At 35.9% G+C, this 17314-nt stretch overlaps 1 protein-coding gene across 1 annotated transcript; it reads right to left on the reverse strand.

Annotated features, from left to right (window-relative positions):
• Positions 1–1135: 1135 nt before the first annotated feature.
• Positions 1136–13251, reverse strand: LOC142526722 (autophagy-related protein 2-like). The gene is given in 15 exon segments (XM_075631276.1): positions 1136–1214; positions 1328–1524; positions 1739–1941; positions 2187–2319; positions 2402–2509; positions 4740–4853; positions 5176–5280; positions 5282–5384; positions 6159–6271; positions 6370–6935; positions 7012–9601; positions 9740–9915; positions 10602–10750; positions 11222–12273; positions 12652–13251. Coding segments are annotated over 15 exon segments (5889 nt in total). The 5' UTR covers positions 12856–13251; the 3' UTR covers positions 1136–1138.
• Between the last annotated feature and the right edge of the window lie 4063 nt (positions 13252–17314).

A 17314-nucleotide genomic window follows, 5' to 3' on the forward strand; every position in this document is an offset into this window, starting at 1 on the left:
GATGAAAATACTTCTTCATGAAATTCGAAGAAATTTTTTAAAATTCAAAGAAGTAAACAATTTTGTAATAAACTTGTTATGTGAACGTACCGCTAGTCCCATGAAGATCATGATTCGATTAAAAAACATTAGTATTTCATTGTATGCAAAAACTTTTGTGAGACGATTTCACGAATCATGTTTTATGAGACGGATATATTATTTGGGTCATCCATGAAAAAGTAATATTTTTTTATGCTAAAAGTATTACTTTTTATTGTGAATATCGATAAGATTGACCCGTCTCAAATAAAATTCGTAAGACCGTCTCACAGTCAAAAAAGACCTACTCTTCATTGTATATCACCAGGCTTGGCATTAAAAAAAAACACCTTTAAAAGCTATAACCCTGTGGGAGCTTTATCCAAATAACTGAAATAAATAGCAATACAGTGATAAAAATATATATATATATATATAAATTGTTACAATTATAATCGTCACAAGAAAGTAAAATAACTCCCCAATCAATAGAAGCCATATAATTACAAAGCTTTAATTGAATTGTGGTGCTAAAAACTATCAATCATCACATATTCACACTACCCACAAGATGCCTTTGACTAAAAAAATCCAATAAATTGGGTGTCCTGTCTGTACAATATCTTTACATATGTACACCTGGAAACAAGAATATATGTACTGTAAGTTGACAAATTCACCTTCAGAAGTCATAAGTTAAGAAATTGAAGAACAAGTTTTTGCTTAGTGTCGACCATGTAATTTTCCGAGTAACATCAAACGAACAAGACAAAGCTTTCTTAAATTTGATATTAGAAGAGTTACTAATGAGAAGCTAATATTTAGAAGGTATTTCTGTCAACTAACAAACTACTAAAATGTCATTATTAATTGCATAGCCACGGAACAGAGGAACTTGGGGGTAAAAGATAGGTCAGGTTTAGAAATTAGTCATTACCTTTGTATATTAGATGGTGATCTATATCCCGAATGAACAGCATGCACGTTTTCGATGAACAGATCGTTGTTGATATGAATAGAATCTCTTTTTCATCTGCTTATGTATGAAACAGTTAGGAAAATATCCAGCCTCTCAATCCTGTCAATAAGAAACATTAGAATTGTGCTTTTGTGACACCTATTGAATGGATTCCCTGGGTGGGGCTCTGCCCGAGTACTTTTCGAGTGATTCTCTTTTACGCTCTGGGTCAAGGCTGCACATCCAATAATGAATCGTTATAAGGCTTGATTAATGGGATGGTAATGCAATTATTGAAACTAAATTGGCCGGTAAAAACTTGGGAACCAACTAAGAGAGATTCCGGACCTGTTCCTAAAGCCAAGAAGAGCACAATGGACTGCATGTGCAGCAGCGGAAGCAGGGGCAATAGCTGCAGCTGGAGTAGCCTGCACAGCAGTTGCCAAAGCGGAACCCACGCCAGCACCACGCTGGAGTTTTTTCAAGGGAGTTTGGACAAGGGCAGAAGCTGTTTTTCCTAGGCCATCAGTAATGCTTTGGCAAGCCTGTCATCGCGAAATTAGTCATATCTTGCTCAATTATACATGAGGATTAGGGAACACACAGATAATTTTTTTTTCAAACTAAACTGTGGGAAAATGGTAAGAAGTTTTGTGCATCTATTAATGGACAATCAATATTTACTTACATCTGTAGTAGGTTATTCTCTTGAAACTCGACTAATTTAAAAATAAATCTAGAAAAAGTTTGATTATTAACCTGATGAATTCCTTGTTGGGCATCCTTGGGCTGATTTGATCTCACAATTGTAGCGACTCTGCTTTCTACTTGCCATGGTACAGACGGTGGAATACTTGTGAGAATATGCTCTGCTTGAAGGAGGATGTTGTGAGCTCCCGCAGCCAAATGTACTCCTAGCCCAATGGCTTCAAGCGAAATACTCCTAAGAAATGCAATAGTACCTGAATTATTAGCAGGCACATAAGAGGTGGAACGTATATATAAGTTGTCTTTGATTCCAAGGTTAATAAGGTAAAAATAAGCCCTAGTTCTGGTGGTCTGGAAAAAAGGTTATGGATAAGCCAAAAAAATTTTAAGAGAAAAACATGTAGAAGACAGACGCATGTAAACAAAAGAAAACTCAAGTTAGCCTCTTGTCACCTTAACTCACATCACTAGTCGAAGAGACGTTTTTAACAGAATTTACCTCTCTGCATTCCTTTGATTAACCTATGATCTTTTCTGTAATTCATCACAGGCAGAGACACCAACTTTGCAGCACCAGAACCAACAGCAACCAGTGACTTGATAGGAGGGAGGCCTTTCAACAATTTATGAATCTAAGGAATGTATATTATTAAGTCTCGGTGAATTCACCATATCAGAATTCATAGAAAGTGTAACAGTGAGATTTTATTCAACCTGGTTTTTAGAAATATCTTCCAACCACTCTCCTAATATCGTTTCACAGACACTGTTCCAGCCATAGAGGCCAACTCCTTGCACATGTTTGAGTTGCAACTCCACATCCTGCATCAGAAGTCATTGAAGATTAAAATTTTAATTGGAAAATAAAGTGGGATAAACAGTTGGCTCTCCAGCTCATTTAGCTTATTAGTCAAAGAAAAACAAGCGTACCCGGGTCCACTTATTAAAATATGACACTGCTCAAGGAGAGAGAAAACTACTATGAAGATTATGACTATATAATAAATTCCGCGCAAACAATCAGAGTGGCAAATGTATGCATAGTACATTATTTAAATATGCAATAGTTGCACACGAGTACATCCATTACAACACAGAACTAACCTCAAGAACCCAGTCATTTAACCGCAGTTTTAGTAGAAGTTCAAAACCATACCAAGAAATATTATAATTTCCACAATTTTTTGGTGATCGAAAACAAGAGTCAAAGGGCCTCTTCAGCACCGCATTAAACAGAACCTACGAGTAGGATAGTAGATGTCCATTTGCACGTATCTATCACAAAGCTAGCGTGTTTTTGAGAATAACTTAAAAGTAGGAATTAATATGAAGCTTGATCTCTCTGATATTTAGATGAATCCGAAAGTTCTGGAGGAAATATTGCACCCATAGTTGCAAAAAAGATGTAAAGTGACCTGTTTTAGAGAAACCTTATTTGAAATGTATGCACCCATAGTTGCAAACAAGATTCAAAAACACATACTTATCGACAGTACAGCATTTAGACACAAAAATGTGTAAATGTGGATAGTTAAAAACCAAACAGGTAAAATGAATATGCAGATCAACGGCATTTAAGAAGTTCATAACTCAATGCTTGCTGCTCGTTTCTCTTCGCAGAAGCCCAATACAGCAATATAGGGATACTTAGACATGGGTAAATCACGATACAGAGCATGATACTGACTCAGCAAGGGCGACTATCAAAAAATCCAATGGTCTTATCTGGGAGTCATTGTGTTTTATTTTATTTCTTTCTTCTACTTGTTGGAGAAAAATTCTTTTTAAAGTTTTTTTGTGCACATCTACCTATCCGAGAGTTGAAAATGTTTTTAATAAAACAAAGAAACATGTCCTTGTTTGGGAAAAAGACTTGAAAATTATTGAAATGGCTAAAGAGAGCAAGTACTAGATAATGTTTTTTGTGCATATTACTTCTGATTTAAGTAAAAATAATCAGCAATATGTTGATATTCAAAATAATTGAATTTTTATGATAAATGTTAAATATGAAATATAAAAAAATGATATAAAAATAAATCAATCAATAATATTCAAACATTAATATTTAGAAAAATCACGTGAAAAATTAAAATTTATTAACTAGATTTACTTAAAATTATAATCTGCAAATATAACTCGCTTAAAGAAAAAGTAACATAATGCAAAAAAATTGAAAAGTGGGGAATAAATGAAGCAGGTTAGTAAAAACAGTGAAATTTTGGTTAGGATGCAAAACATAAAAATATATTTTATATGGTAAAACGATAAACAATAATATATCAGATGAAGCAAGACATGTTTTAATGTCTACGAATTTTTCAGAAATTCGTTTGCACAACTATAGTTCTGAACTAATCCGATTATGCTTACAAATTTTAAAACATTTACACAAAAATATAATTTGTAAAGATAAATCAAATAGATTAAGAAAGTAAAATTAATATTAATAATAATAATAAAGCAGAAAAGCGTGGAATAAATGAAGTGCGTAAAAATAACGAAATGCGGTACAATGAGAAACATAAAAAAAATTATATGGTAAAAACAACAAGCAATACATCAGAAAAAATAATTTGGTTAAGTCTATTATTTTTCTAGAAACAGATATATGCAAGAAACAACTTAGTTCTGTTTATTATCCTCGGACTAATTCCGGTCTTTGTTTCAGAAGAAAGGAAAAAAACTGTAACAACCTGTTTATGTAGCTCTAAAATAGGAACAATGAATGACACACATCTAGGGCACAACATAATTACACGTATGTGTTAATTGTTATCTCCCATTATCTTCTAAAATTTAGACACACCCTAATCCATGTCAGATTAGTGCAGTAGCCATGCGAACACCATATATTCATGCTTTCTGAATATCAGAAACTACGTGGATTCCACCGTAACTATACCTCATAATCATAGTTTTTCAACATCATTAATCAATCAGTTTATCTATTCACTAATTCGTTGGCTTCTTTCAATTTTGGGTGGACCCCAAAAATTAAGCTGCGGATCATTATAGATTTTAGATTTGAAAGTAATAAATAATCAATTACCTTCCAAGGAACAAGGTTAACGAGTTCAACATACTTGCCACCACTCAGAGCAGTTAAGTCGACATGGCAAGGACTATAATCAACTCGAATCAGCAAAGGCCATATATCAAATTTCTGTAAGAAAGCAAAGAATGATGAGCAGAAGTACAGAAATCAAAGAATGATGAGCAAAAGTGGTCAACATGCACAAGGCAAAGACTTGAGACCCCTGAAAAAAGAGCAACGCTGTGACCAGTATGTCACAGCGATATCAAGAGCATTAGAATGACAGCAATCAACGATGCAACATCGAATTTCAGCAGAGCATATATCACATAGAGAGGGTTAACACTGCCCTTTTCCTGAGAAATACAGACGCTCAATTGTGTGTCCAGATACCTAGCTATTAAGATATAAATTCAAACTAGGCCTACTCAGAAATTATACTCAAACTTGCCTGAAAGTAAGGAAGGAATGCCTCTACACTGATGGCTGAACACAGCAAATTGCGACTCTTCTCTGCTTGCTCTCCTGATTGATCAGAAACGGAAGGAGTACCTGGGGGAGGGTTCACTCGATGAATTATTATTTCCAAAGAAGTTGATGAGAAAATCAAGTTGACTCTGATGAAGATGCAGCCGCATGGGAAGTAATGCAATGCGTAACCTGGCAAGGATATAATAATAAGGAAAGAAAGCACCATATATGAACAATAAACATACACACATGATTAAGATACTGTCACTCAATGCAGTTATTCGGTACGAAATCCTGTACAGATGATTTAGTGAAAAAGGGGTGCATCATTCATCAACATCAAAAATTCATAGAATGCCTTTTAATGATTGAGACATTATCAAACAAATTATACACAGGAAAAGAACACCTGAGAATAATATGCTTGTGTCATTTTCAAAAGTATAAACTTACGAGTCCAGCTGTGGGACTGGAAGCACAACTATCGATTGAGCAAGATAATCAATCCTCAACCACAAATACTTCAGATCAGAGGGAAAAACAACTGCTTAAACACAATTCACAAAACCAAGCATGAACTAAGAACGTTCAACTTATTACAAACAACGTGTTATCTCTATTTTAGTTACACTTCTTTCATACCCTTCTTCCTCCACATCCACTTCACAAATAATTTATGAAGTCGCTTCCTATTGAAATTATCTAATTCCATGAGCATGAACATGCATTTGCAGATCACAACATGCAACTTACATTTATAAGGAGCTTTAAAGCAAATTTGTGATAAGGTGGAACAATTAAAATTGAATTTGGTGAGGGGATGCCACATCCTCCCCCATCCCAATCCTTCCCCTCCCTTCATCTTCCTTCTATCTTTACATTCATTGATTTAACAATTTAAAGCAACAGCAGAGTACTCATCAAAGCCAAGAAAAAAACAAGGAAGCGGGGGACAAAGCATACCTATTCTCTTCTAGAGGAATTGAAGGGTCTGGTTTAACAGCATCTAAATTTAGCTTCACTGCTTTCGTAGAGAACTTTCTTGGATGCTTTTTAGATCGATAATAACCAAGCACCTTAATAATTAATGAGGTTAGTTACGAATCAGATAATAATGCAAACCAAATATTTGATCAGTAGTCAGTACAATGAATATCAGTAAATTGAGTAATACCAGCTTCCAAGGTGCGTGATCACTTTTGTCATTCAGGCAGAAATCGTTAACAGTAAGAGAGAGCCGGGATGCAGATATTTCACCATCAGGATAAAAGTTGTACTCAAATCCAATCCCAGACAGTGCAAGTTCAAAGCATATGGTCGCATCCCTTCCAGAAGTAATCACTGCAGAAGGCCGAGAGATATTCCGAATGTTGTACCAGTCAGAACCACCATACATTCTCCAAAAAATGTTCACGTTCTTAAAAATTATGCAACCCTCTGCTTTACCCACATGACCATTTTTTGAATCACTTGAAGAAGCCTCATTCTCAAAAAGTTGCTGAACATTAGACTGCTCATTCACTTTTGAAGCATGATTCTCTAAAATTCTAAGTGAGGTATCCTTGTACCACCCGCAATTTCCTGTTTGAGCCACTCCAACAGCACCAGACTTGCAATAAAACATGTCAGAAGAGTGGCTCTTCAAAGCTAATTCAGAGAGGGGACATAGATCAGACAAGAAATATTCTTCTATTAACTCAGGGATCTTTTCATCTAATGATGTAGCCATGCTAGCTCCGACTCCAAGAGCCGAAATATTCCTAGTATGAAGCAGATCCGCAGATGAGATGTTCTGGATCTCCAAAACATTGTTCGCCAAAAGAAATATCAGTTGACAACGACCGAAGATGTGGCTCAAAAAATTTAGCTTGGCCATCTGAGTTTCCATCCAGCTGAAAGACATCTTCACGTATTTCATCCATCAAGTTGCCTGTCCTGGGTCTATTATCTACACTTGAAATCTGAGTGTGAGAAACTGATGGAGGAGACTCGTTACCTAAGGTCCTCTCGTCCCTGTTCTCATGTATCTGTTGAGCATTTATCCACCTATTCTCCAAGTGCACAACATGTTCTTGCACATCAGGCGCAAATAGTTTTTGCAGTTGGGCACCCAATCTAACCAATCCCAACGTTGTATCATGGCATGTGCTCAACACGATGTGTGACTCGTCACATTCTAATTCCCATGCATGGCCATTCTCACAGTTTGTCCTTAGAAGTAATTCAACATGTGCCTCTTGGGAAACTTTGACATAACCAGCCTTCCTAAGATTTTCTGCACTGTAGGTACCACTGACTAACTTAGATTCAGACACTGTGCATAAAAGCAAACCTAGATCTTGAAGTCTGATTTTGTGCTCCCCTGCTGTGCAATCATCTACACTTGCACTAGAAAGTTTCAAGGAAGATGCTGCCAATAGACAAGAAACATACAGTTCATCCATAGCTTCATTGGCGTTCATTTCAGAAGATATGAAATCTGAACTTTCACTAGTCGTCAGTTTCTTTAAGTATGGTTCATAGTTTAAACCAACATCCACCAAATTAAGAACAAAAGAAGATCCACAAATTTTATCCAGACTCTTATCACCTGCTTGATCAGGTTCGGAAAATGGTAGACTAAAGAAACAAACTATTGAATTGAACCAATCCAGGCGCCCCCCGATGGCAATGAAAGTGGCACTTCTGACATTAACTGAAGTAAAATTATGAATACTCTCTGGATCCCACAAGTTTATAATTTCTGAACCTGAAAACTTAGATGACAAAACGTTTGAACCTTCTCCATTACCTCGCCCCGTTGTCGAATCATTGCATGATATCAAGACAAACTCTCTTTGTAGACCCTTGGTGATTGAACCCCACAGACTGCCCTGACCATGGGACACCCAGAGGAAACTGGCACACCTTATTCCTCCGATATTTGACACAGAAAGTAATTCAAACTTGTCCACTTGGAGTGTTAAACTATGCCAAAAACCAGGAAGTTCCTTAAGTTCAGAGTACTTAACATCACATGCTGGTTCTATGTTAACAGAAACTGTTACAGAGCTGCACTCCACTAAAAATGATGTTTGCGATGTAGAATCCTCTTCCCCTGTATGGACTGGATCGGAAACAATGCATGAAAAATGCTCTATCACTTGAGTTAGTAGTCCACATATGTTCTCGTACTGATGTTTTCCTAGATCAATGGTGATAGGAGGTAATTGTGCATGGAAAAAAAATGCAGAGCTCGACCTAATCTCTTGTCGACAATGAGTATCAAAATCAGTAATATCCTTAACAGTGGTTACCGAGGCAAACTCAAAACCTTTTCCATCAGTGTTATCTTTACTCCTTGCATTCTCCGCTGGACAAGCCAAAAGCCTGGCCTTCTTTGCAATCCAAGGACCAGTCACAGCACCCTCCTGCCAAAACATACAAATGAGAGGCAGATGACCTGTTCCCTTCATACCAGAAGCGATCTTCTCAACAGCAAATCTGGGCTCCTGCCTGTAGGTTCCACTTCCAACACTCTTATCCATGAAACTTGAGGTGATGTAAAACAGATGTAAGTTACCTAAATACAAATACAAGGAGCATGACGCAGCTATAACATCTCTCTTGTTTGGACTTGCCACAGGCTTTGGCCTAGCAAACTTATTCTCCTTCCCTCCAATATTTGATGAAACAATGTCAAAAGCAATAAACTGCTCACTACACAGGTAACTGCTAAAATCTTTATGCCCGCTGAGAGGGAAACAGAGAATTATTCTAGCATTTGGAAAGAATATATTACCCTCCACACTTTTCTTAGTCATAATGGATCCATGTTGAAGTGAAATCTTTCCTTGATCACCCAGAGGTGAAGGCCCATATTTTTTACTTTCTGATTTCAACACAAAACCACTCTCCATGGCAGTTTGTTCGACACAATTTGCCATTTCATTAAGAAAATCTAACATCATATTGATTAAATCAAAGTTCACCCAGAAAACATAAGGTGCCAGCTTTAAGGAAAAAGATGTTGGTCCCTGTAACAAGCCACCAGATGAACCCGAGTTCACTGTGACATGGCACTGACTGATGCCAGAGGTCTGAAGCAACTTTACACTGGCGTCCTTGCCATGGACATTATTTCTATTTGATATGTGACTACAACTATTGCTGTCCTGGATACTCAATGAAATATCAACAAAACAACCACTGCAATGATCTAATCCTTGATCTTTGCTCGAATTTTCAAAAGTCCGGAGTGCACTTTGTACACCATCTTGTGTTTGTTGGATCAAGGAAATTTCACTTTTGGAGTTCTCATTACAACCACGGGCCTCAAGACTGACCGATTCATTCTTGGAATACAAGTGATCAATTAGTTGGATACGGTGCACAGTCGATTCAAATTTCATTTCCCGAGGGCATACCTGTAAACCTTGCAATATATTTATGTTAAAGCAGTAAAATATTGAGAAATCAAGTTCATCACATATTATAACTAAAGTACAGCAACAGAATTTCTCATAAAAATGAGTAATAAAATATTGTGATCCAAATGTAATTACCTGGAAGACAATCAAGAGGTCCACCAATTGGGCGCACACACAACGAATATGAAAAGCACCATTGCCCTCATCATTCTTGATTTTTGAGGGCTCTTTCTGGTCTTCATCAGCAAAAGAAAAAAGAAGGGATAATTTTGAAATGCTTGCATTAAAATTCGTTTCAACATGTTGTTGCTCTGCACCAAGGTGGAGAGAAAGCTATATCAGTTTCTATGATAAATACAAAAATAACAAAGTAAAATTTAACAGGCATTTGCATATGAAGAAAATGTAAAGAAACTAAGGTACATACTTCAATTATGAAAATAAATTGGAAGGCACACTGGTAGAAGAAAAAAATTCAAACAAGGTGCACTCCACAACATAATCACTCCATAGCTTCATATGGGGTGTGTATAAAACAACGAGTCACTTGCTTAATAAAGAGTTTGCAACAATAAGATGATCCAAGTGCCACTGTTTTTATAACCACCTATAGAAGAGTGACTATTCACTCCACTTATATTCACGACATTAATGAGCAGAGCACAAATGAGGAGAACCAATAGTGCTATCATCTCTATCATGAGTAATTAGTTGATAAGGGAATGCTTGGCAAAGTCAACACAATCATTCACTAAAATAAATTCACCAACTCCAAACCCACCAAATATATAAATTAACATTATTCTTTTGTTCACCAAATGGCACACCACATTTCACTACCCGATTTCTTAGCTCACCCACTCAGCCACAAGAGGAGTAAGCGATAATGAAAAAAAATGGTGAAGTGAAATGAAGACTAGTTTTAAATTCTATAAAATTGTATCATATGAATTTAAAAAGTGATAAAATACGAAGGTATGAAAAGTAAAGTGCATACCAAGAGCGACATGTAACGATCCAGACGCAAGGTTGGATGCAGCAGTTATTGCACTAAACACAGAACAAGTCCAATTCCACATGCCACTGTTCCCTAAAGCTGATTGTGAATTTCTTAGGCCATCAAAACACTCAAAAAACTGGTCCACGCTGTCAAGAGATGAATAATACATAAGGAAAGTGTTTGACATGGACTGAACTATTGAAGACAAGCAAACATATGATTTGCTGACCAAAAAGCTGACATTTATATTCCCAATGAAAAACTATAATGAGATGATTTTAACAGTACATATTATAAACAAAAGGTCACAAGAAGTCTCAAATACTACACATGATAGAAATCACCTACTAATAGCATTTTCTAATCAAGAACACATGAAAATGATCAGATGAGAAGGTTGAAACTATGGTGATTGGTCCTCTCGCGGTTCTGATTTTCCAACTAACAAAGAGTCTGGAGACGAAAAATCCATCTTAGGTTTGATAAGGACATTGTTCGCCTCCCACTATCTTAATTGGTCTCTTTTGTCTGTTCCAGGCTCGTAGATCATTTTGTTCAAGAATCATTAGGTTGAGAAAAGATTATACAAAACTTTAAATGCAAAGACAGATACCTACCTTGCTCCAAAGTCTGGTTCTTCGTCATTTCGAGGTTTCTGGCTTTTACTCACCCAATCCGATATAAGATGGGACTCCGATAGCAGAGCATTTTCTGGTTCTTTCTCCATCAAGCAGAAGTTACCAGCAAAGCCTTCATTACTTGATATCCCCTTGTCAGGAGTTATGCAATAGCTTGGAGCCGACGAATTGTTCGGCAGTCCACAATGATTACGGTCTTCGCATTCTTCGCCAATATCTTTGAATAGGCCCCACAAAAAGATGAAGCATCTGATGGTGCTAGGTTGAAGTCTTAATTCAAGAGGCTCAATGTTAAGATCTGCATCCACTTTGCAGATATCTAATGAACCATTTTTCCAAGGTATACTTAGTTTAAGATTCCCCGAAAAACCTCCTTTTTCTCCAGAAACTATGGTAGTCATGGAATCAGATGAACAGTGTCCTGAAAACCAGTCAACAAGATGTGTTTCAGTGAGAACTTCAGGAGGTGACTGATGATCAAGACCGTCCATATGAAGTAATTCAAGAACCGCTCCCTGAAATTTCACGAAGTTTGTTAATTGACTGAAGCCAAGAAAATTATGAACTTTGGTGGAACTGCCAGAAGAAGAATCTTCAGAGATATGTGTTCCACATTCTAATTCACCGATTCGAAGTACCAATGTTCGGTCTAATCTTTTTTTATTTTCTTCTTCCAGAAGTGGATCAAATGCTACAATTAGCTTCTTAATTTGCAGATGAAAACTGGATAGCAACCACTTCACCATTTTGGCAATAGTTTTAACTCCTTCATGAACATCTATAGCAACATTTGTCAGCTCATTGTTCAAAACTTCATTTTCTAGCATGTTAGAAGCATTGCTGAAACTAGTATGGTCATTTTTTGTGTCTCTGCAACTTTCGTGTTTATCTTCAGAAATCTTCGCTCTTCGTGGAGCAAGAACGACCTCAAGTTCACCCACCTCGATTCGACAACCACCATTCTTCCAAGGCATAGTCACCTTCAGTGATCCAATGGAACCCTCTTTCACAAAAACTGGTGCTGTCCCGAACTGAAAAATAACAACAGTCAATAGCAGTACAGTCAGTCAACTTCTTCATGCATCCCTGACCTTAACTCGTCAAAACAAAAGCCAAAAAATGCACCATATGGATCCAAATTCGTGGGCATCGCACTGAGACAAATTGTAAGTACTCAAACTTTTCCAGGATCATTCAAAATTAATTATTACAATCGATTAAAGTAGATTCCAGTAACAAACCAGCTTCAAACTATATCATACAGGATCCCATAAACTACATATCCCTCTTAAAAGCAGAAACACCAAACCAAATTCAGTGCGATAATCAAAAAACAGTACAACACTCTTCACAAAGTATTCAAAACAATAGAAATAAGGTATTGAACGAACAAAATATATTTCCCCTACCTTATGGTTTATATAATCGACATTTAGCGCAAGATCAGTGAGCTGAATAGTTCCTGCTCTGAGCTGAACATCAAGCTGGTTAAGATCAATATCTCCCAATATAAACTGCCCCAATTTCTTCTTTAATAAGAATTTACAAAGACGCTTCACCGCCCAGCGAGAGAACATCGCCTCAGCGGATTTGGCGATATTCCACGTGAACATCTTCCTTAATAATCTACTCGCAACTCGCTTCAAACCCTTCTGTTATTTCGTAAAAAATTAGGGTTTCACCAAAGTAAACGAACAACTGAACAAGAACTTTGCTTATGGAGGCTCCAGCCTCCATGAAAGCAATACTCAGAAGATAGAAATCAATACCGATTAAAAAAAAGATTCAAACTTCAGATGAATTTGCCGGGATTTCGGGGATAAAGCTTGAAATCAAATCGAGGTTACTCGTGTTTCGGGGGAACCCGTGTTTGGATTTGGGTCTATGATTGATTGTCCAAGGTTTCGTGCAACGGTAATTTGATTGGAAATCAATTCTGATTGTTGTTTGCCTTAATCTCTGCCAACGTTGACTCGTAAATTTCTGTTATCTGGGAAGCATAATCTTCGATTCCTTTCGTACATTGTGCTTGGGAATTTGTACGTCCAATATGTTGATAATATTTGTCTAATCAATTAGTCTAAAATTAGGTCTCATTCTTGGTTTTGAGTAAACCTTTGAGACGATCTTGCAGATTTTTTTCTATGAGACATGTCAACTTTACTGATATTCACAATAAAAAGTAATACTCTTAACATAAAAAGTAATATTTTTTCATGGATGACTTAAATAAAAGATTCGTCTCACAAATACGATCCGTGAAACCGTCTCACATAAGTTTTTGCCCTTGGTTTCAACATTTGATCAGCCAAATCATTGAGATTTAGTATTAATACAATTTAGTTTTTTTTTTTTAAGTTCGATATTTTTTCGGAGTATTGATATGACACAACATTCGATAAAATTATGTAAATATTCATATCAATACAGTACTTTAAAAAGAAAATAATAATAAGCAATTTGTATTAATATAAAACTCTAATGGCTAATGTTTTAACAATATTTAATTTCCATCGGCCCTCCAATTTTTGTGGTGTTAAATTTATATTGTTTTACACATGTTTCTTCACATATCTCAAAGTAGACTATGATATATTATTACAATGGATACAAATGGAAAATATTTTAGTTTCGTCTTGTATTTTTCAATAGATTTGGACTTTCCAACCACCATATAATATAATATATATCCCAATCGTTAATAATAGACATTTTGTTGGCTTTGCGTTTTAGCTTTATTATTATTTGTAGACAAGTTGAATATAAATGCTTATAAGTTAGAATGTGAATGTGGATTATTTTTTTGACACATATAATGAGCTTGGAAGCTTTCACATTCAAGATTTACATTTGTCAAATTTGAAAATTGGCTTCTCGTGTTTACAATCCAGATAGCTCTATAAATATAGCTTTTTTCCATCTGTTTAATGCATCTCAAGTTCCTATTTTTCTATTATATCATTTTATAGCATTTTTTACGTGCTTATTTATATAATATTTATGAGGTGTGTTCTCATATTGTAAAAAGTGTGTTCTTTTTTGGAAAAACCTGTGAGTAATTTTATACTATAAAATATTATATGAAATTCTTTTCTTCTTGTTTGTGGTTTTTATCTTATAATTTTTAAGAGTTTTTCGCGTAAATATCGATGTCCAAAATTTTATTCTTTATTCTCATATTTGTATCTCAAGATATTCTCATATTTGTATCTCAAGATGCCGCACCTGATATCAACAAATGGTATCAGAGTTTTGGTTTAAAATTTATTAAATTCTGAGTATGTTATTTGGTTGCAACCTAAATTGATATTCCATATCAGAAAAGATTATTTGAGATTTTCTTATTAGAACAAGATTATTTGGTCCAGTCTATTAAATTTTTATAGACATAATGATGGCCATGTCGAGATAGCAAAGTTCAATGTGAGCAATTTTATGCTATGGAAAATAAAAATACAAATAATTAAAAGAAAGAAGAATTGTTTGACAGTTATTGAAGATAGACCGAAGGAATTGACAGACGATAGAAAGTGGTAATGAGATTAGTGATAATATTGTTGCCGATTTACATTTGACTATAGCAGACAAAGTACTGCCAAGTATCTCAAACATAAAAACAACAAAAGATATTTGGGATATTCTGAAAAAATGTTCGAGTTCAAGCCATTGCACAACAAGATTTTCTTAAAGAGAAGGCTTTATACTCTTCAGATGACGGAATCCTCATCAATGACCGACCATATCAACACAATAAATATTCTATTTGCCCAACTCACCTCTATGGGATATAAAATAGAAGAAAATGAACGTGCACGCACGACTACTTCAAAGTCAACCAAATTCAGATGATCGACTTATCATCAACTTAACCAACAATATCCTTATGAGATCTTTAAAATTCAATGATGTCTTAACTACAGTTCTCGGATAAGAAAGTCGACGCAAGAATAAAGAAGATAGGTTGGTAACTTCGAAGCAGGCATAAACTTTACTCAAGGAGACTTATGGACCGTGACTTTAGTGGGAGCCGAAGAAATGTGGCCAGTACTTCAAACAGTGGTGAAATATTATTCAGTGAAGTAACAAATGTTGCAGAAGGTAGACAGGAATTTTATGACACATGGATTATGGATTCAGGAGCGGCATGACATATGACGTCTCGAAGAGAATGGTTCGATTGGTATGAACTTGTCTCGTGAAAATTTGTATTCATGGATCATGACATGGAAATCGCTGAGATCGATAATATCAAAATAAAAATGTTTAATAACAACATTCGCACCATACAAGAGGTACGACATATGAAAGGGCTGAAAAAAAATCTTTTGTCATTGGGGCAATTGGATGGTATCAGGTGCAAAACTCATATCGAAAACGAGATCATAAAAATTGTTAAGGGCGCGATTGTGGTTATGAAGACGGAAAATGTTACTGCAAATATGTATATACTTTTGGAATAAACATACAAAGAAGCGAAACTAGTTGTTGCATCGATTGGTTAATGATAAGAGTTAACAGTGTTATGACATAGAAAACTCGGGCATATATCAGAACGAGGATTGTTCTTTCAGAACGGAAGCAGTTGTCAGGGCATAAAAACTGTCTCTATCTTTTTGTGATTGTTGTGTTATCCGTAAACAACATATATTAAGGTTTGCCACTTCCACTGCCAAAAGCAAAAGCAAAAGCATGTCGTAGCTGATTCATTCGGATGTTTGGCAAGCATTGATTGTATCCCTAGGAGGAGCGAGACAATTTGTCTCGTAATTGATTATTTCTCTAGGAGATGTTGGGTGTATCCAATCAAAAAGAAATCAGATGTTTTCCAGATCTTCAAATATTTCAAAATGCGGGTTGAACTTTATTCAAAAAAGAAAATCAATTGTGTAAGAACTGACAATGGATAAGAATATATCAATGACAAATTTGATGATTTTGCCAAAATGATGGCATTAAAAGATAGTTCACTGACGGTTTACATACCTCAACAGAATGAAATGACGGAGCAAATGAATAGAACATTGTTGGACAGAACAAGAGTCATGTTGAAAACTACGGGTCTAACCAAATCATTTTGGGCGAAAAACAGTCAAAATCGCTTGTTATATCATCAATCGTTCTCTTTCAGTGGCGATTGATCTGAAGACTCCGACAAAGATGTGAACTAGGAATCCGACTGATTATTCTCATTTTCATACATTTGGAAGTCATGTATACGTTTTGTACAATTAGCAAGAATGATCGAAGTTGGATTCCAAATTCAGAAAATGTATCTTCTTAAGTGATGCTATGGAGTAAAGGGGTTTCGCTTGTGGGATCCTTCTGTCCACAAGCTTGTCATTAGCAAAGATGTTATCTTTGAGGAAGTTAAAGTACAAGGAGACAAATGCACACTAAATTTATAAACTACTATCATTCAAGTGGAAATAAGATAGATGAAGATCACATTTCTTGTGAAGCGGTACCGGAGCTTGAGGAACAAGAACATGTTGAGTCTGAGGTTTCCAAAGTGAGGTAGTCGACTCGAGAGAGAAGACCACCGAGTTGGTTTTCAGATTATGTCACTGAAGCGGTATTGCTTAATATCTATTAATAGATGATGATGAGCCATCGAGTTTCTATGAGGCTACTCAAAACTCATATGTATCCATTTGGATGACAGCAATGCAGGAGGAATTGGAAGTATTAGAGAATAATAAAACTTGAGATCTTGTTACAGTACCACGAGAGAGAAAATCATTGGTAATAGATGGGTCTATAAGATCAAGCGTGATGAGAATAACAAAGTGGAGCGATATTGTGCTAGATTGGTGGTAAAAAGTATGTTTAGAAAGAAAGCATTGACTTCAGCGGCTTACAACAGTTAGAGTAGTATTGACATTGTGTGCGGATGTTTGACCTACATCTAGAACAGTTAGATGTGAAAACAGCATTCTTTCATGGAGATCTTGAAGAAGAAATCTGTATGCTCCAGCCAGAAGGTTTTTCAGAAAAAGACAAAGAGAACTTGGTTTGTAGAGATAACAAATCTATGTACGATCTCAAACAAGCGCCGGGGTATTGGTATAAGAT

The sequence above is a fragment of the Primulina tabacum genome, chromosome 15 (assembly GCF_025594145.1).
Source record: "Primulina tabacum isolate GXHZ01 chromosome 15, ASM2559414v2, whole genome shotgun sequence".
NCBI lineage: Eukaryota > Viridiplantae > Streptophyta > Magnoliopsida > Lamiales > Gesneriaceae > Primulina > Primulina tabacum.